Source organism: Taeniopygia guttata, chromosome 2 (genome assembly GCF_048771995.1).
Source record: "Taeniopygia guttata chromosome 2, bTaeGut7.mat, whole genome shotgun sequence".
In the NCBI taxonomy this organism is placed as follows: domain Eukaryota; kingdom Metazoa; phylum Chordata; class Aves; order Passeriformes; family Estrildidae; genus Taeniopygia; species Taeniopygia guttata.
The window spans coordinates 18792953-18812471 of NC_133026.1; the positions used below are offsets into that span (position 1 = coordinate 18792953).

Genomic DNA, 19519 nt, shown 5'->3' on the forward strand with positions numbered 1-19519 from the left:
GAGCAGCAGCAACAAAAAAACAAGTGGAGAGTTTTCTGTTGTTTTAGTGAGCTATATTAGTTCTGTGAAGGAACACGAAAGATGGACAGTAATAGGTACAAGAGACAGATGCAGAACAGAGAAGCAAGAGCTCATGAGTTCAGGGAACAGGACACTAACTACTGTTTTGGAAGAATTAAAACACATGCACACTATCAGCAATCACCAGTGCTTAGTCCTTCAAGACCAAACTGTTTGGGTTGACCTTGAATTACTGCATTTTTAGGACTTCTCTATTACAAAAAATCCTTTTCCTCCACTACCTTTGGCTGTTCCAAGTTTTTAAACCTCAACAGCCTTTTAAAAAAATCTACTTTCCTTATTGATTATTGTAAGCAAAACCATCTGAATGCCTAAATCCCTCATTTTTCAGCTGCTGTTTGACTTCCTCAAATTACTTCAATGTATCAGAATGTTTTATTAGCACAGAACACTCATATTCGTTCTTTTGTCATTTATATATTTTCTGCACTTTGTGTCACAGAACAATGTCAATGCTGAGCTGTCACATCACAACTAGCAGCCTCAATAGAAAGCTGTGCATAGTTCTTGCTTGTCCCAAATAAAAGGCCAGATCTTGGTCTCTTATTTGGACCTAGTAGCTATTAGTAATATAACTATAATAATAATTGCAGAATGAGAGATGACCCAAGTTTCAAACTCAAATCCTGATATATCTTATTTTTATAAAAACAGCCCTCTCTCACACATTCATCTAACTAGCATTTTAAACAGTAGAACCCACAGCAGAAAAATTCAGTGCAGCAGCTGTGCTGCTGCAGTCACAGTAATAAAAGGATACAGGCAAGAGATAGTTTATAGGGAGAGGTAGGACACTACTGCCAGCATTATTCATACACATACAGCTCTAAGCATAACACTTGTTCTTAAGAACCAGTTCTTGATTCAATTACTTAAATACTGAAAAGCCTCACTTAAATACAGGAATAATCGTCATAATTTTAAATCTCAGTGGTAAAAAGTCTCAAGAATCAATGATAAAAATGCTATCCAAAGCTTCTGTGAGGTGCCAGACTACCAGCTCTTATCCAGAATGAGCTATTCCTTTGATATTCAACATTAAAATACACCGCTTCTGTTATCTGCAGTTTAATGTTAATTGTCAGTAATGGTTATGCATTGCCAAACACTTGAGTAGCACTTTACAACTTCCCAAATGGTCCAAGATTAACTAAATCAGTACAACTATGTATTATCACTGCTCACCTTTATTAATTCCTATAAAAATTACAAGTTTAAATTACGTATTATGTTACATACTGTGAAATGTTCCACTGTCTGCAAGATAACTTAGAGACACCTGTCACATATATATCATGAAATAGGCGAGCAGAAAGGCATACAGAAGGAATCCATTCAATTTTCCTGTCTCAGTCAGCTTAACATCGTAGATCATCTTTAACTGCATACGGTCTACCAGAACCCAAATCATGGTATGGATGAAATAACCAACTTCATAAAAAAGTATCCACATCAATTTCTACAAACTGTTACAAAGTCAAAATACAAGTAATCTTGTATTAATCCAGAATCCAAAGCCAAGAAAAAGAAATCTCAAAGCACCTTTTACTTCTGCATCTCTTACAGTAATAGCTACAGAACTGAAACATGCTGGTTGTGAATGGGATAGAGTTAATTTACTTCACCTAGTTGGTGTGGGGCTGTGTTTTGGATTTGTGCTGAAAACAGTGTTAATAACACAGGAATGTTTTCATTTTTGCTGAGTAGTCACGGCCTTTTCTGCTTCTCACCCCACCAGTGTGTGGGCTGGAGGTGCACCAGAACCTGGGAAGAACACAGCCAGGATAGCTGACCCTAAATGACCAAAGATATCCCACGCCATCCGGCATCATGCTCAGTATACAAAAGCCAGGGAAGAACAAGAAAGGTGGGATGTTTAGAGTGATAGTGTTCGTCTTACCAAATAACAGTTACAAGTGATGGAGTCCTGCATTCCTGAGGAGTGGTGAATGAATTCCTTGTTTTGCTTTGCTTGCATGCACATTTCTGCTTTACCTATTAAACTGTCTTTATGTCAACCCTGAAGTTTTTTCACTTTTTCTCTTCTGATTCTCTCCCCCATCCCATAAGGGATGAGAATGAGCAAGCGGCTGTGTGAGGGTGAGCTGCTGGCTAGGGGTTGTATTTTCTTTCATAGTAAAAGTCAAATACTAAAATGTGTACTTTGAGAAGGAAAAAGACAGTTGTAACCTAGGCAGCCTTACAAAATTCTACATCTTGCAGAGTAGTTTTTAGATATACCTGAGGTGGTATGTTAGTCATTTTGATTTTATAATAATTAACTAATTCCAGCTGACAAGCTTAGCACTATTGAGGTGTTTGCTGTGCTAAAAGCATTACTAAAAGCATTACTCTTTTTCCAGTAATATATATAATGTGTTACTGTAAGGTTAAAAAAATATAAGGTAGTCAAATCAGTAATTCCATTATAATCTTGAGAATTGAAACAAGAAGTTCCTACTTTTTCTCTTACTAAAATAAAAGAAAATGCAAATTAAAATTAGTTTATATTCTTATGTATTTTTTCTTGACCCCCACAAGAGATCACTGTGCTGGTGCCAGCTCCAGTAAATGTCAGGCAGTTGATTATCAGGATGACAGTTGTATACACAGAAAACAGCATAAGTTAACAGAGAATTGTAGTGAGCAACAAGTCAAACCAGATTGCCACCTTTCTTCTTAATCCTGCAGAGAAAACCATCTATTACTAAATATACTCAGATAAAGTAGCCTTCTAAGGGAATTTTGTTTACACAGCCACACGCTGTCAGTATTCCCAAATAGGAAGACTTTCAACAGAATTTGACATGAACAGATGTATTAAAAAAGAAAAATCTATGCTCCTACGAAAGTCAATGCAGAACAGGTGTCCAGAAAGAGAAACGCATTGGAAACAACATTAAGGACTGACGGAGGAAGACATCCCTTTTTGAACCAATAGAACCCACACAAAAATTGAGTTTTGGGAAACAGGAACTGGGTTCTGCATCTTAGATGGATATCAGTGTATCTATACACTGAAATACACATGGTTTATATTTACTGACCAGCTTTCAGAGATGTTTCAGTAGCATGATTCTTTCTCTTAGACTGAATAGAATTTGGAGTAAGTTAACACAGATATGCATCACCATTAGCATCTCTACCACACAGTTCTTATTCAAATAGTATTTATCTAGTATTACCTCAATTACTAAAATTGAAATAATTTCAAAGTGGTTGCAAACCACTTTTCTTCTAGTTATCTTCAGCATTGTTACAATTTTGCTTCAGACATCAAAAGCAGTTGAAAGGATTAAACAGTCAAATATATAAAACTGATAAACAAAACCTACAAATTTAATAAAAATTCAATGGGATACTGCATTACTGAGAAGACTTTGGAGCTTTTTTCCCTAAAAAGTTACATAAAACCCCCAATGTTCAAGTAGCACCACTTAGTTTATTAAATGAGGCAATTCATAGAGGAATGACTTAAAATTATCTTTAAAACATTATACAGCATATAAAGTGACTCCTTGGGACTAAAACAGATTTTTTTTGTTGTTGTTGTTTTTCAAGAGAAAAAAGAAACTACTGGTTATGCACTGAATGATAACCCAAAACTCTGCAATCTGATCTTATTTTTACCACAGAATCTTCTGTGATGCATAGCAGGTCCATTTTACCTTTTCCCAGTCAGTTGTTCAGACAGTGAGGAAATACCCCAGAACACTTGATCTCGGTGTTTACAACGCACCTTGTAACAGCTTACACAGCACATCAAACTCATTAACAAGCATCAAGCACCTTTCTCCCAAATGAAATTCATTGCCCTGACACATGAGCACAGGCTCCTGCACAACATATTGGCAAAGTCCGGGCAGTTCCAAACACAATTCCACAACACACAGCCTATGAAAACTCTCAATGCAGAGACATGGTTTAAATCTTCCCTTCCCATGGGCCTAACAACCAAATTCCCAGCTACAGTGGAAAACAGGGAGTGTGACACACTGCCACAACCTGTTATAAGGTGTTCAAGTTTCTACCCACATAATCAGAAAAGCAGTAATGTTTCTTTAAGAACAAGACAAGCAGCAAAAATATGCCCACGATGCATTAGTAGCTCAGTGTTTAGGACACTTATCCTGGCTCCTGTATTTTAATTCTCCTCTGATGCTCCCCAACTTCTGTGATAGTGACAAGAGGTCCTTTGTCACTATTTTATACTTTTTGCCTCTTCAATCACTTCTTAAGACATCTGCAGTCTTCAGTCACGAGCCCATTTTTGTTCAATTGACATTATACAAGCCACTGCAGTAGAGTTTTAAATTCTCCCTTCCTGCTTAGCCCAGACCAAAGCACTTCTAGTAGAAAAGGCACTGGTGTAATTCAGCTGCTATACAGTAGTTACTTACTACATAATATAGTCACATTTTTCAGAAGTCATAAATATATAAAGCTAGTAACGTTGCCTAATTTTCATGTTAGCAGCAAAAAAAAATACTTTCGTTATACAAAGGTCAACTCCAAAAGAAGTTCCTTCTTTAGTCCTTCCAAATATAAGACTGCCAGTAACATTATGCCACACCTGTGGCATTCTTCCACAGCTTCATGGTGGCCTAAGTTTTCCCAAGAAAGCCTGAGTAAGTACCTGGGCCCTAAAAAAAAGGGATATTATAATGGAATGTCAAGTGACATACTACCAATCCTCTTTATAAGGGACACAGCCTCATCACTAAATCATTTCTAAACAGCATCTCTGCCACAGAAGCTAACAATGCTTAGGCAGTAGTAATCAGAATATAATAAAGCTATTTATTCTGTAGCATCAACATCATCATGAAAATTAAATCATACCTAAGGTTTGCTTAGAACTGTTCAGGGGTTTTTTTTTATTATTATACCCTTACATATTAGTTAACAATTTTGTTGGCAGGGTGCCCAGAAGAGACTAAATACGCACTGTGGAAGGGAAACACAGGCTTTCAGCTGAGCCTGTCTGTAAAAATGACAGGTACCTATATTACCATCTTCAGACCAACCGCTTCTTACTGCAGTGTAATATTTCACATGCACAAATTGATAGTTTTTGAGGTCTTAGCAAGAAAAGTGGTTCCAAACCACACCTCATACAGCTACTGCCTGGCAAAACAGAAAACTTTAATGATGCCTACAGATCAGATTATCCAAACTTCCAGAGAATGAAGATGAAAGATACAGCAGAAACTACAGTGGTCTTGAGGGGGGTGTGGGTACCACATACACACAAACACTACTGTATCTGTGAAGAAATACACAAACATTCACTATAATATGAAAAAAATCTAGATTCTCACATGATTTACAAGAGAATATAAGGAAAGTCACCCTAAAAAACTGTCCTACTTCTTCAAGGTATTTAATACAGTATATCAAATGCACAGCATAAGCTGAAAAAATAGCTGACACCACTGACTGAACACACTCAGCTTGAAAGTGTACACAGTAGATTTCTCAGGTATGACCTGGGAAGCATAGTATCTTCAGTCAAATTAATTTAAGAAAAACAAAAAGTAAAACCCAAAATTAAAAAAAAAAAAAAAAACACACCAACTTACAAGTTTTGTCAATGTGAGTAAAAATCCATGCATGTACTTTGATAAAACATGACCTAAAATACGACAGTAGTGAAAAACTAAGAAAAAAATATAGCAAATATTAGTAAGAGTTTACCATGCAGCTAATTCTGTAGTCTGAAATTCAAAATTGTTTTTTCTACCAACATGTTACTACGGAAAAAAAAGTCTGCCAAAACCCCATACTTTTATTATTTTAGCCCTAAATTTAGATTTAGAGGTACAAGAGCGTCACACTGCACACTCTTTTCTGCATTACCAGATAAAGATGGTATGATTCACCTACACCATTAAACAAGTCTAAAGATCAGACGTTTTAGAAGATTATCCAAGAACAACTGGCAATCAATATCCATCCAAAACGGAAGGGATCTTAAAATCCAAATCAAATATTAAGGAGACTAAGAGTCTAAAGACTGACATTCGCTATTCAATTTCCTGTTTCTATAAATATAGCTCCTTTGTATAATACATATATGGTCAAAAGATTCAATTCCAATTTTTATGTAATTATTTTTAATAATGTAAAACTAAGTTTACCCACATACACACAAAATCCTATTAAGCTATTTGTACAGTACATGTGCTAGTGAGCAGTTTTGTATATATTCTTAGAGGCCTAAAAAAATGCCAAAGCATATTTGCATTATTATGTCTGTTATCACCCTCTGTTGAATTTAGATGACAAATTTCCTACAGACTACTGCTAACTTTGCAGTAATAAAAACCTAAAAATAGTATTCATCATAGATTTGAAATTATTTTTTAATAATATGCAAAGTCAGATCATTAAAATAATATGGCAACATTAGAAATCAGCAGTTATGTTCTTTGTACCTTCACAGCAAGATTTCCCAGGTGAGTAACAAGGCATTTTGCCAGCACAGTGGGCTTGACCACTGGTACCAGTAAAATGTGTCAAGAGACACTTGATGAGAGGAAGATATAACAGGTTGAAACATAAGGAATTAGATGCACATGTTTAGCCACACAGTTGTTAAAATGTCTACTGCTGGTTTTCTTCTCCATGTAGTATACAAAGGGTATACAAGAAAAGCTCTAACAGAAAATTAAAGTAAAATAAGTTGCATGGAACAGCCTTCCCAATTGATATGTTTCAGTATCACAAAACTGAATACAAACAGAAATAGAGAAGTGCATACACATATGCACCTGAAGAGGTTTCCACATTGGATGCCAGTACCTATGGTTTATCAAGTGTTATTTATTATTCAGTGCTTCAGAAAAAGATTTTCTTCAACCTTTTCAGCCAAAATTAAATTTATCAGAAAGGGTTACTTTTAAGCAGATGTGCCACATAATTAGCAACGACAAATCCACTTACTTTTTTCTCCTTCTCATGATGTTTATCCTGAGAGTGAGAGGAAGAATCACTTAAACTTTGATCATATGACCTATTAGATCCCCGTTTGCTCTTTTTCTAAAAAGAGAAAATATATTTATGGACAGAGAAAAGGAACCATTTGAATAAATAAAAAGTATAAAGCACTTCCACTGACAAGATGCTTTACTGCTTGAGGAAAAAAACTTCAGTGCTTCAGTTACTGCAAAGCTGACTAATTATTGACACTAAAATTCACACGACTACTGAATATATCTCAGGAAAAAAGCCTGTCCCTGTATCAACTTTTACACCTCCCACAAATTTGCAAGCTTTCCACAGAGAAATGAAATATGCCACTTTTTAAAGGTTAAAAGATGCTAGACACATTTTCAAGTTTTCATAATATAAAACAGAAAAGATGCTGCTCAAATGAGTATTATATGAAACCACAGTGATGCCCTGACACATGCTTGAAATGCATTGTAAGGTGACTTCATTACTTATTTATTATTCAAGCGATCTGTCTGGTATATTTTCATAAAAATGGATTAAAAACCATGAAAAAGAATGCTACAGTCATGTCTGTGATTGTAAGTGGCAGATGTAATTGCCTGTATTTCTGTAATGTCTGAGAACCTACTTCAAGACTGCAAATACTTTATGCTGGGCCAGTGTTCTAAATGTTGGTTTTCTCATAACTGAGGAAGCATTTAAAGACATTTCAGGCCACTCTTTTGTCAACCAGTTTTCAGTGGAATAGTAGATGCAGAACACCCACCATCTTCAGCAGTAAATACTAAGCACCTGTATTTCACCTGTATTTACCAGGCATTAACAGTCACAACAATCCTAAAGAAAAACTGAAACACTTAATCTTGCCAATCTTTATTGTTCTTACCACTATAGCTTTGTAATGGAAAGCTAACTAATTGTATGTCAAATATAGAGTTATGTCTTCATCATTAAACTTCGGTTTAAATAAACATACCTGTTCTCAATCATAGCAGCATTGCTACATTCAAATCAAAGGCATAACAATGTAAGGGTTTGCCTTCACCACTAAATAAGAGACCATTTTCGCTCTTTTTGTAAACAGTTAGCTCAAGATAGCAAAAAAAATCTTAGCTTACTAATGGCCTAGAAATCCCTGACTTATCTTCATTATGAAGCAAATTCATCAGTATTCACAAAAGCACAAAACCAACTGCACAAAGCTTATCTTCTAGAAACTAAATTGTTGACTAGTCCTGTGTTTTTACCCTGCTGCAACCTAAAAGTCACACCAAGTATTCAAGTTTTTTAGCAGTTAAAAGTAATCTGCAAGCTAAACTATACTTACAACAGTATTTGAAGATAAGTCTGTATATTTTAGTATTAATAAATAACATTTTTTAAACATCAGTAAGCCCCTCAAGTCCACACACTCGCACATGTACATAGAAACAGATATCTGGAACTCCCAAACTTAAGACGTGAAAGGAAAGACTCCAGAGGTCTGATCCAAAACCTACTGCATTAACTGAGAAATTTCAATTTTTTTCTTTTCTTGTTTGTTTTTTTAAAAATCAAACCTCAAGTCACATCCTTAAGGTTGTGTTTGAGAGAACTTACAAGGAGGGAATATTCACTGTCTACACAGTGAGAGATAGAACAAAAGAGGCCGGACAGAAGAGTAACAAGAAGCAGAAAGATATGGAGTGCTTCTTTATTCTCTAGAAGTAATATTTCCTAGTTTATTCCAAAACGGACTGAATTCCTAGAAGGCATCTAAACAAATAGCACAAGGAAACATTCCAGGAACTCAATGAAAAAAACCCACTAAATGTGCATGCTATTTCTGGAAGAGGGGGAAAACCCACACATCTATAAAGTAACCACTTATAAAAACATTTCCAGCTAGTAGTTCTGTAACTGTGATTAAAACATTGTTTTGATGAAATACAATCTACTTTTTGAACTACATGAAAACATTATTTCTAGTGCTATTGGCATCTCAGAATAAAAAATAAGTCAGTAACATTTATTTATAGAATAAATACTTACCAGTTTATTAAAATGGTATTTACAGTAGCCGCAGTATTGGACATTATCTGCACCATTGCCTTCCTCTTCACAAAGAAGTCCTGCAAACTGTGCACTAAAAAGAAACCAAACAACATTCAAGAAAAGCCATTTTACACCAGTTTGTACCACAATATCACAGCTGAAAACATATGGATGCTTATATCTGCAATTAATAAGAGATTTCCACACAATAACTTCCAGTGGCATGTGAACACATAATGAACTTTTGTAGCACAGGGAAAAACATGTATAATTCATATTTTGGCCTGTTTCCTTTTTTCAGAATCTTTAAGCCGCTCACACAAGCTTACAACTAGCAAATCTACATTTACTATGCAGCTACTCACACAAATAAACAAAGCAATCTAAAATTACTCTTAGCTCAAAATCAAGGAAAAAAAAAATCTAAGGAAAGAACAGCTTTTAACAAAATCATATAGTTCCAAAGATGAGTTTTTTTCAGAACTTGCATGTATGCTTCTCTGATTTGCCATGAAAATTACTGGAGTTTTTTTAATCTAACTTGAATCACATAGTAAATCAAACTGTATTTACTAGTTTAAAATACTGTGGCAGGCTAATCTCTTTTAAAAATATCAACAGAAGTTGCATTGACTGGACTAATTATTACCTTATTCTACTAGAATTTTTTCAAAACAATTTGGTTTTTCACCATTTGTAATGCTGATGTATTTTCTTTATCAAAACCAACTTAGATATTGACAAACTAGATATTGTTATATTTTACATATAATTTTCATTCCGACATGCCCGGGTTTAGGATTTTTCCATTTTTCCTTTTGTTTCTTTCTCTTAGGGAATCTTCTCCAATATATTGCTAGGAGACCACAACCACTGGCTACTTAAGAGAGAAAACAGAAGTTGCCGAACTCAAGGTAGGAGGGCACAGGCTGCATTTATCTTATCTGAGGGTTTCTCTCAGAGAATGGGGCTGGGAAGAAGGTGGCTGGGGCAGCTGCTATCTCTCCTGAGCTCTCGGCACTGGGAGGGGAGAGAGGCTGCAGTGGCTGTGGCGAGAATTGGTCCCCATTGCGGGGTTCAGTCTCCCGCTGCCATTCTCGTACCGTGCGTGGAGCTCTGCTCACCGTGCCCTCTTGGCACCCTACCTCACCTAACAGGGACCCTTCACAGCTGCTCAGGTGCTTCAGGGGAACCCCGGGACTCTCGAGCCTCACCCCCAAGGCAGTCGCTCTCTGCCCGGTTCGGGAGGCCGGCTGCCACTGCCCTGCCATCTTCTCTGCCATTATTCCTCCTTTTTTGGGACACTGTAGCCCCACAGCCCCTGCCTGCCCAGACATCCCTGCGGTTCCAACGGCGGAGCTCCTGATACATCTCATCTACCACTCCAGGGTTGTGCTCGTCCGTGCCGTTCCGGCCTGCTGCTCCCGAGGTCCCGCTGGGCACCAGGACCGATTGTCCCCAGGGGTTTGTAGAGCAAAGCCTCTCCTCCATCCCTCCTGCCTCGGCCGAGCCGCCATGACCCCGCGCTGCCCGAGCTCAGCCACAGCGCCCCCGGCCAGGAGCCAGCAGCGCCCCTGCCGGCCGCGACCAGACCTGCAGCTAAGGGGAAACGTCCGCAGAGGGAGCCGAGAGCGCTCCTTGGGGTTTCCGCTTGGTCTTCCTTTGGTTTGGTCTTGCTGCCACTGGTTTTGTTTGTTTGTTTTACACATACACACTAGTAAAGAACTGCTATTGCTTTTGCCATATCTTTGCCTGAAAGACCCTTAATTCCAAAGTTACAATAATTCGGAAGGAGGGGGTCATACTCTCCATTCTAAGGGAGGTTCCTTCCTTCCTCGGCAGACACCTGTATTTCAAACCAAGACACCATAATAATGCAATGTTACAGTCAAAATGATACACGGGAGTATTTAAATGAAAGAAGACTATATAATGTGATTCATTTTCAGAGATTATTGGAAAATCCAGAAATACTAAATACATGAACATCTACAGCTGATACCAACTAAGAAAAAAATTAAGAGTATGTCTTTAAGGAAAGACTTACTGTTTTTAAGTTTCTCTAACAAAAAATATGCACTCAAGCTCATTTTTCATCAGATAATCATTCTGAAAATCCCAATTTGATACACCTTGCCCTGGATTTCTGGTAGTCTTCAGGCTTTTCATCCATTTTTTTAAGTATTACAGAAGCCTCTAATTATCTCCAGCTATACTACTCTCCAGCTAGATATCATTTTGTAGTATAGACCATGTTTTTGAACCAAAAGATTCTAAAAAGTAATAAGATAGCTGTTTTAATTTTCTACTTTAATTCTCATGCTCTTCACATCATCCACTGAAAACAGGGTTTTGGTATAAAGTAAAAGGATGAAAAGGACTCTTGTATGCACCCAAGTGTTTGAAAGGAAAGAGACCTTTTCATACAAGCACTTGGATGTACACATTTTTTCACATCTCTAAGTAATCCCTTTACATGGTATGCATGCTTTGAGGAACACAATCCATTTTCACCACAAAAAGAAACTTGACATCGATCACGTCCAATGAAAAATTAGATGCTCATGAAAGAATAAAACCTGCAAAGTAGTCAAGCAATTAAAAAAATAAAGGCAGAGTTGCCAAGATTATCAGCACCAAAACAGTGGAATTGAACCCTTCAAGATTTCCACAAGACATAAAAATTATCTCCTGGGTATGCTGAAGAAAATACATTTCAGTGATTTAAGCTGATGTGCAAATACCATTTCCCTGACTAAACTGGTCATGAAGCAGTATACTGGGGCAGTCATAAAACAGACAGGTAAATCCACAGATAACGTAGCTAGACAGCCTATATAAATTTGCCCACTACTGTAAAATAACTCCAGCTGAAACTGAAAAAACTAGCAATGACTGCAAATTTTGGAGTGGAACTCTTTTTGCTTCCTTTTTACCTGTTGACATGGTTTAATCTAATTATCCAGCCTATTTTAGAATTCCATGAAGTGAAACAAGCATCTCCTGAAGGCAAGTAAAACTAAGTATCTTAAAGCGGAATGAATCACATGGTGGGGGACACAGCTTTTTTTTCTCCAGCAAACATGAAATCTGAATAGTTCGGGATGATCTGTACCATTTAGATAAAACCACTGAAAAGTGAGCTACTCCCAAATGGTTTGGAAATCCATACTGGAAAGGGTGAGTCCAGGACATTTTACATACAGGTCAGTAATTTTCCCACTGATTTACCAACCGTAAACATCAAAATCAGTTAGCAGGCAATGCTAACAAACAATGTCTTCATACTCCCATATCCTATTAAACATCCTCTAAGAAAAATAACCTAAGACCAAGGGAAAAACCCAAACTCCCCTATACTTATTAACGGGAGCACACACCATTTATTACCACCCAAGGGAGTATTAGCAGTTTTTGCACCTCACAGCAAAATCTATGCTGCCACTGCCATATTGTTAGTAAAACAAATCGCTTTACAGTATTTCTTTACTCAAAAGATGTACTAAATAAGGAGCTTATTCATTACACTGTGTGTATTGATTCTTTCTGGAACATCAGAGATATTAAATAATAAAATATACTTACCATGTTACGTGAAAAGCTTGTCGACATCCATGTTTATTACATGTCATACAAGCACCAGTAGCTGCTTTGCTTTCTCTGCCTTGTTCATCACAAATATAGCATGTCTATCAAAGAGAAAATACTTAATTTGATAAGAATTATACAAATAAATTCTGTGCTACAGAATATCCTAGGCTGAGAACTACTGCATTTTGCAGCTAAGCTGGTGTAAAAATTCTTTAGGGAAGTCTAATCACGCTTGTTAGCAAAAGGAGATCACCTGGTAGACTCTTGAGATTTGTGTAACACTTCACCTATGTTAAGGCAGTACAAACTAATTTGCTTACATTTCATACCATTGTCAACCAGCCAAAGGGTTAAACTGCCAAGGGTTAATGGCATTAACTTCTCAACTGTCCTTGCTTTCAAGCTTGCATTTATGTCCTTTTAAGTCTCAATCATTTTCATATTCATTTAACATAACCTGTATTTGTGGAATTCAGAAACATCAGACTGAGTGCCTAATAGTACAATATGCCATATGGTATATATATGTATCTACACAATTACATACAAAAAACCTGCAAACTTGAGATTTTATTTGTACATTTGGTGAAAAGAATTTTCAAAGTGTCATAGCATGTTTCAATAGTCATATGATGCTCATCTACTTTTAATGAAATTGGTGTTTAACAGAACTCTGTTTGGATGACTACTTCAGTATGACTTGGACAGCCCCATAAGCATCTTGTAAATTAATCAATCAAGAATCTTCTGTAAAAAAGCTTGAATGAGTATACCAAACACATTTCAACCTCCAAAACAAGCTAAAATGAAAATAACCTGTTTAGTACCTGAAAATCTTCTCATAGCATTTCTGTCAATTTATTTCTTTTACTGGGATGCCATGGCAATTTTTAATCTTTTCAAAAACATTCTTAGTAAAACAGAAGAAAGAAATTAAGCCAAAAAATCCAAATTCTTCCTCATTATTCAATACTTTTTCTTGTTTTTTAACAAGTGGGCAATAAATATGGACCCATACTGTGTGGAAGCTCACTGCAATACTATGCATCACTACAATCTCTCACCAGCATTCCAGGGACAAACACCAGGCAAAACTAAATCTCTTTTCACTTTTTCCTGTCCTAATTACTGAAAGAGCATTTAGAGAGATTTTAGATCATATCACATTCATGTGTAAAATTTAACAATTTAAGAGAAGATTCTCAATGAAAGTATCATCCAGCACTGAGGTGGGTTAAGTATTTGTTTTTATATGAGAGAACTTTACTGAGTATTAAACATTAAGGACACTCTTACCTCTATAGAAACCCCACTATAAGATCCTTAATGAGAAAAGAGAAATTCTTTATGCCAGAAAATAAAACTGTCTCTATTTTAACTGACTAACACTTTTATCACAACCTATTTTCAGTACAACAATGAATACAAATTACATCAACCATGGGTAGCAGAAAATATTGGGGGGGGTGGGGGGAATGGACCAGGAGACCACTGAAATTTTTTTTAAAACCAGTCTTAGACAGAAAAATGGGTGAAATTCTGAGATCAGAACAGCCTGTTACACAGGTTTTTAGAACAACATTTAACAGGAGGTGTCAGCTAACGAAAGCATTTTTGTTAATATTCAAGACTTGAAGGTAGGAGAATTATTCTTTTGGAGTGTCCACAAACTACTATATTCTTGTACAGTTTCCCCACCACTTTAAAAAGCTAATATATCCTAAAATAATACCCTATAATCTAACATTGAAAAGATCAGAAAGGGGATAATCTTACTTAATTCTTTGCCTTGCTTCTTTTGTACATCAAGGTGGTGAACACTGATAATTCAGTTGTTTGACAGGGTCTGAGACTGGCTGCTTTTTAGCTTTCCATACCATGACCTGACACATTTAGATTTTAGGAACGAACAAGGTCATGATCCATCAACCTCATCTGAGTCACTATATTAAGTGTAAGTAACTTCAAAGTAAGATACCTCTATAAACAGAGTTCAATAAACCCCATAAAACTCAATCTCCAGTTACTTTCTGTTTTTTTCAGGGTTTTGTTTCAAGTTCTCCAAGTTTTTTCCTCACTGAAGCTCAGAAAGAAAGGCAATACAAGCATTCCACTTAGCAGAGATGTAGACTCCGTTTTTCAGTATTTACCCTACATGTAGGGTCTCTGTTTTGGGACCTCTTAGAGCAATTCACAGTAAAATGACTGAAAAATTACTACAAGCTACATTATTAGCAAGTTTAAATGCAACATGATAGATTAATTACTCATTTTAAGAAGCTCAAAGAATTTGCCTACAATAGCAATGAGCATTAAACCTGTTTCCTAGTATTCCATATGAAACAAAGAAAGTTCCAACAGACAGTAAGTGCTCTACAGCTGAGCTTCTCATATTTGTACCTTCTCTTAGACACACAATTCCAGAAGTCTGAAAACCTTTGTCTTTCTTTCACAAAGCAAGACTTGGATGTATTTGCAAATCCATACAAATGCTACATCTCTGAAACCTCTGAAATGTGGAAGTTTAAAACTGTGTCCTACCACCTACAGCTGCACTCTTCTTCAAAGCTCTTTAGGGAAGAGAGTACTCTCCCAAATTCACTGGAAAAAAAAGCAAAAGCTTTTGACTCAGAAAGGAAATTTTGCTCAAAAACAGAGCAAATATCTTACTTTCTTTAAAGGCAAATTATCTAATTTCCACATCTGTCTTTATGTTACTGTCAGTATTATCCCTTCAAAGATTCAAAGTATAAACCTTCCTTGCAAAAGTAAAGACAGCAGGGAAGATAAGACCAAAAAAAAAATTGTAAGGCAAAAAGTGATTTCAGAAATAGTTTACTCATAACAGCTACCGAGTATCATTCTCTGATCACAAAATCAAACCTAGGAATTGTACAGAAATGTCTCATTGTTGCATCAAGAACTGAAAGATAAGTTTGCCAGCTGCATTCACTAAAAGGCAAATCAAGAAACTACAAACGTACTTATCTTTTAATCACTTCTTAAAAGACATTCCTAAAAGCAGTAATTATATAAAATTATCACATAGTTTCAAATGAACCTGAAAGAGACAAAAAAAGCTGACATAAAATAAATATATATTATCTATGCATAACCATCCAAGGAATAAGAAGGACCTGTTTCTGAAAAGAAGAGCAACTAACAGTCCACTTCTCTTTTGGAAGCAACTGTGTAAGAAGAGCTTTCCTAATAGCTAACTCATTAATCAAATCATTCAGTGGATTCATTCTGTAATGTGATGGTTTTTATCCATGACGCAGGCAAACTTCAGGGAAATAGCAGCCAAATATCTCTATACAGACAAGCCCCATGCTTTGGTATCTACAGCATTTCTTCCTGCATTTAAGATTACTGTACTTAGTAATACTGCATGTTTTGCAGTGTTTAGTAAAGAAACAAGTGCATAGAGAAAAAACCCAAACATTAAATTAAGTACTATATCCTGGCAAAACTTCAAAAATATTTACTTTAAATACTACAGTGTAATTTTTCCCTATGATAATTTTCTTTGGCCTCTATTTTCCCCCAATTCCATATGCTAGTGTTCTATATGTATCCAGCCATGCACAGAGAATTATTTAGAACTTCACAGGAAATCATATCTTACTTAAAATCTCCTATTCCAACATGAGCTGACAAATAGAATGAAATTATTACTAAGCCTCTCTAAAAAAAGAACCAACTCCAGTCATTTTTCATAATTACATGTTTACACTTGTTATCAATGTGCAACAAATGTTTCAAAAACCGTTTGTCATACTTATTTCTCAAAAAAAAAAAGCTTTTCTTTCAATTTTTACACAAACTAATAAAGTCAGGGTGAAATGCTTTACAAAGATTCTGATCTGAAAAAATTACCATTTAAATAAACATAATTTATCTTAAATAGCAATTGGAGTAGAAGGTGAAATTATTATAGGCTGCATGTAAAGGGAGCTAATAGTTTTATTGGTTTTGGGGGTATTGCTCAAGAATAGCCTACTTGGGAACCTATGGCAGTTTAACCACAGCATACTAAACTCAGCACCAGCTACAGACTTAGCAAGAGTTGAGAGTTCCCTGTCAGCCAATACTTCTCTAAATTCAGTACTGTTACCACTAGACTGTTGCTAGCACTGCAGTTGGATTGGTTTCAGAAGGTTTGCTGCAGCAACTGCAGTACAGCCATTTCTTGGATTCCCCTGAAATCCACAGACACTATCTCCCTGACCCTAAAAGACCAAATAATGACAGTGAAATCTGAGTTCTGTAAAAAAGAGAGAACAAAAATAATAATAATTTGCAGGCTAGAGGTGTGACTCCAAACTTTGACATTTCTGACACCGATCTCATTGTACTTCACAATAAACCAGTGAAAGTAGTTTTAGGCTGACTGCTAACATGGAAAATAGACCTCAATCAGAACACCTGCCCAGAGCACAGAGAGCTAAGAGCCGGAGAACTCTCTCTACATTAACTGTATGGTGCTAGTAACTATCTAGTGAGAAAAAAAACCCACCGTTGAGTACAGACAACAAAAATGGAAACTAGAATTTTAGTGCAAACACAACTGTATTGTCATATATTTAGAACAAAAACTGTTTGAGAAGGAAGAAACTTTAGTTATGATGGAAAGGACTTAAAGACTAAAGACAGAGACAAACAATGGATTTTGTCAACACGTAATTATCAAAGATACAGAGCACATTTTCGAAGTTACAAGGATTTACTCATCCAATATCCAATTACCTTCCACGGAAATGGTGCAAGATAAAACAAAATCTAAAGTGTCCCACGAAATTTTTGAAGGACATTAAGGAAGAACCACTACCATTAAAAACAAACAAACAAACAAAAAAAAAACCAAAAAAAAAAAACCAAAAAAAACCCCAAACATGACTGACTACTACTCAAGGAAAAAGAAGAGGTGTTCTGTTTCCTCCGAGTTGAGGAACTCATCTGTTACAGCAAATTTTTACTGTTTTGTGTCCAAGAAATGTTTGATTAGCTGTGTACTGAATCTCACTGTTGCATGTTCTTGCCAATGTAGAGGGAGGCAAATAGAGATATGCCAATAGTGATGCTCAGATAGTAATGAGAAAGCTTGAGAAAAACCTAGACTTTGACTCCTGGTTTTTCATCTACACTGGTAAATAAGATGGACAAAACATATTGACAGCAACTGGAGAAAGTGAAACAGAAAAGGAAAAGACCAAAGAAAGAAAAAATGAAAAAGGCTAGAAAAATGGAGGGGCAGCCCATAAATCAAAGATGGAAACTTGCAAAGGGGATGTGGGGGGTACTGGAAGTCACAGAGGCAACATGAACAGGGACTGGTCTCCCTGTGGGAAGAACACAAGAGGAGATGTATGCCTTTTTCTTCTTTCTCTTTCCTATAACACAGTCTATTCCTACTTTACTCCAGTGTCCACAAACTACCATAAAATAAAGAAAAAAAATAAACTAGAGGTTAAAAGAACAACACAAGAAAAACATGTAACAGAACTAATCAGAAATTCAGACAGTTTGCATCTGCAGAAAGGAATATACAAAGATCGATGTAGTTAAGTGAGGAGAAAGTAACAGAAGTTAAATAAGAAAAATGTAACTATCAATAAAGAACACTAACAACCTACTGGTTTATTGCTCAGCTTTTTTGGGCTTTTTTTATTTGAAATCTCACCACACTTTATAAAACATTCCATCTCACTGACTATTACTTAGGAGCAGTTCTCCTATAAGCAAATAATGCCACTAAAGTGAATGTTGTTTACAAAGGCAAAGGTCTGCAAGCATTTGCCTTAATATATTAACATACCTTTCTGTCCTTAAAAAAAATGTTTATAAACATGTTTATGTTAATATCAACACTTAAAACACTAGGACTTTGTGGTAATTAATAATAACATCACATTTAAGTTGCAATAGTATTTTAACCTATGGAAAATATTTCAGATTCCTTTCAAAATAAACTGTTATTCAAAGATCACAGTATTTTTAATTAATGAAACAGCCCCTAATCTGTAAATGACTAATAAGATATAACAGATAACCCTACAGCTTCGTCCTTTAATAACACAGCTTTCTTAATTCTTCAATTTACCATAAAGACATTGCAGAAAACTTACAGCATTACTGCAGACATTTAGGAATTTTATATAAAGTGCATTCTAAGGAGTACGGTTTTATATTATTACATCTCAGAAGTTTTAAAATAAATACATTAGATATAAAAAGACATATAATTATACCTTATTGTAACGATCATGAGGAACAGACTGCAACACGATAGGCTCCATTGTAGAAACATTTGCAAACTGCACCTCGGGAATGTACAGAGCACAAACCACATGAGCCCAACCTACAAAAAGTTATAATTGTATTTAATGTTTTCTAGAAGCTTCAAGGACATTTCAATGTAGTACAATTATAGTACAAAGAACCTTTTGCAACACTTTTTTTTCCACTGACTATTTTAACTGTTTAGCATATTAAGGACATAAATTACACTTTAAATCATGTTTACATTTTCATTTCTGTTATCCACATTTTAGATGATCAGTAATACATTTTTTAATGTAGTCAGCGATAATTTATATGAGTAATACTCCATAAAATTCAAATACTAATGATTTATACAAACAGTGACACACAAACAGAAAAACTACTATTTTTTTAGATTTCTTGGATTAATACAGTCTTTACATAAAAGCTACTCCAAGTCCTGCAAAAAGGAAGCAGCATCTGACCAAACTGGCATTCTTACAAGCATAGTATCGTAGACGACTTCTGTGTATAATTTTTGTTTTAAAAATGTCATTCTGATTTGAATAGACTCCTGTTTCTTTCTGTAGAA

The 19519-nt window shown here is 35.8% G+C and overlaps 1 protein-coding gene across 7 annotated transcripts in view; it reads right to left on the reverse strand.

The window, feature by feature from the left end:
- The window catches only part of MLLT10 (MLLT10 histone lysine methyltransferase DOT1L cofactor), a 132756-nt gene that overhangs the window by 69277 nt on the left and 43960 nt on the right, over positions 1-19519 (reverse strand). For 6 of the 7 annotated variants that reach the window (XM_072925464.1, XM_072925463.1, XM_012571535.5 and 3 more), the window contains 4 exons: positions 18915-19024; positions 12658-12761; positions 9070-9163; positions 7027-7122 (listed from right to left, as the gene is read on the reverse strand). In XM_072925464.1, coding sequence (XP_072781565.1) covers positions 7027-7122; positions 9070-9163; positions 12658-12761; positions 18915-19024 — 404 coding nt within the window. The remainder of the gene's footprint in view (positions 1-7026; positions 7123-9069; positions 9164-12657; positions 12762-18914; positions 19025-19519) is intronic. The other variant, XM_030264537.4, reaches the window with a different exon arrangement.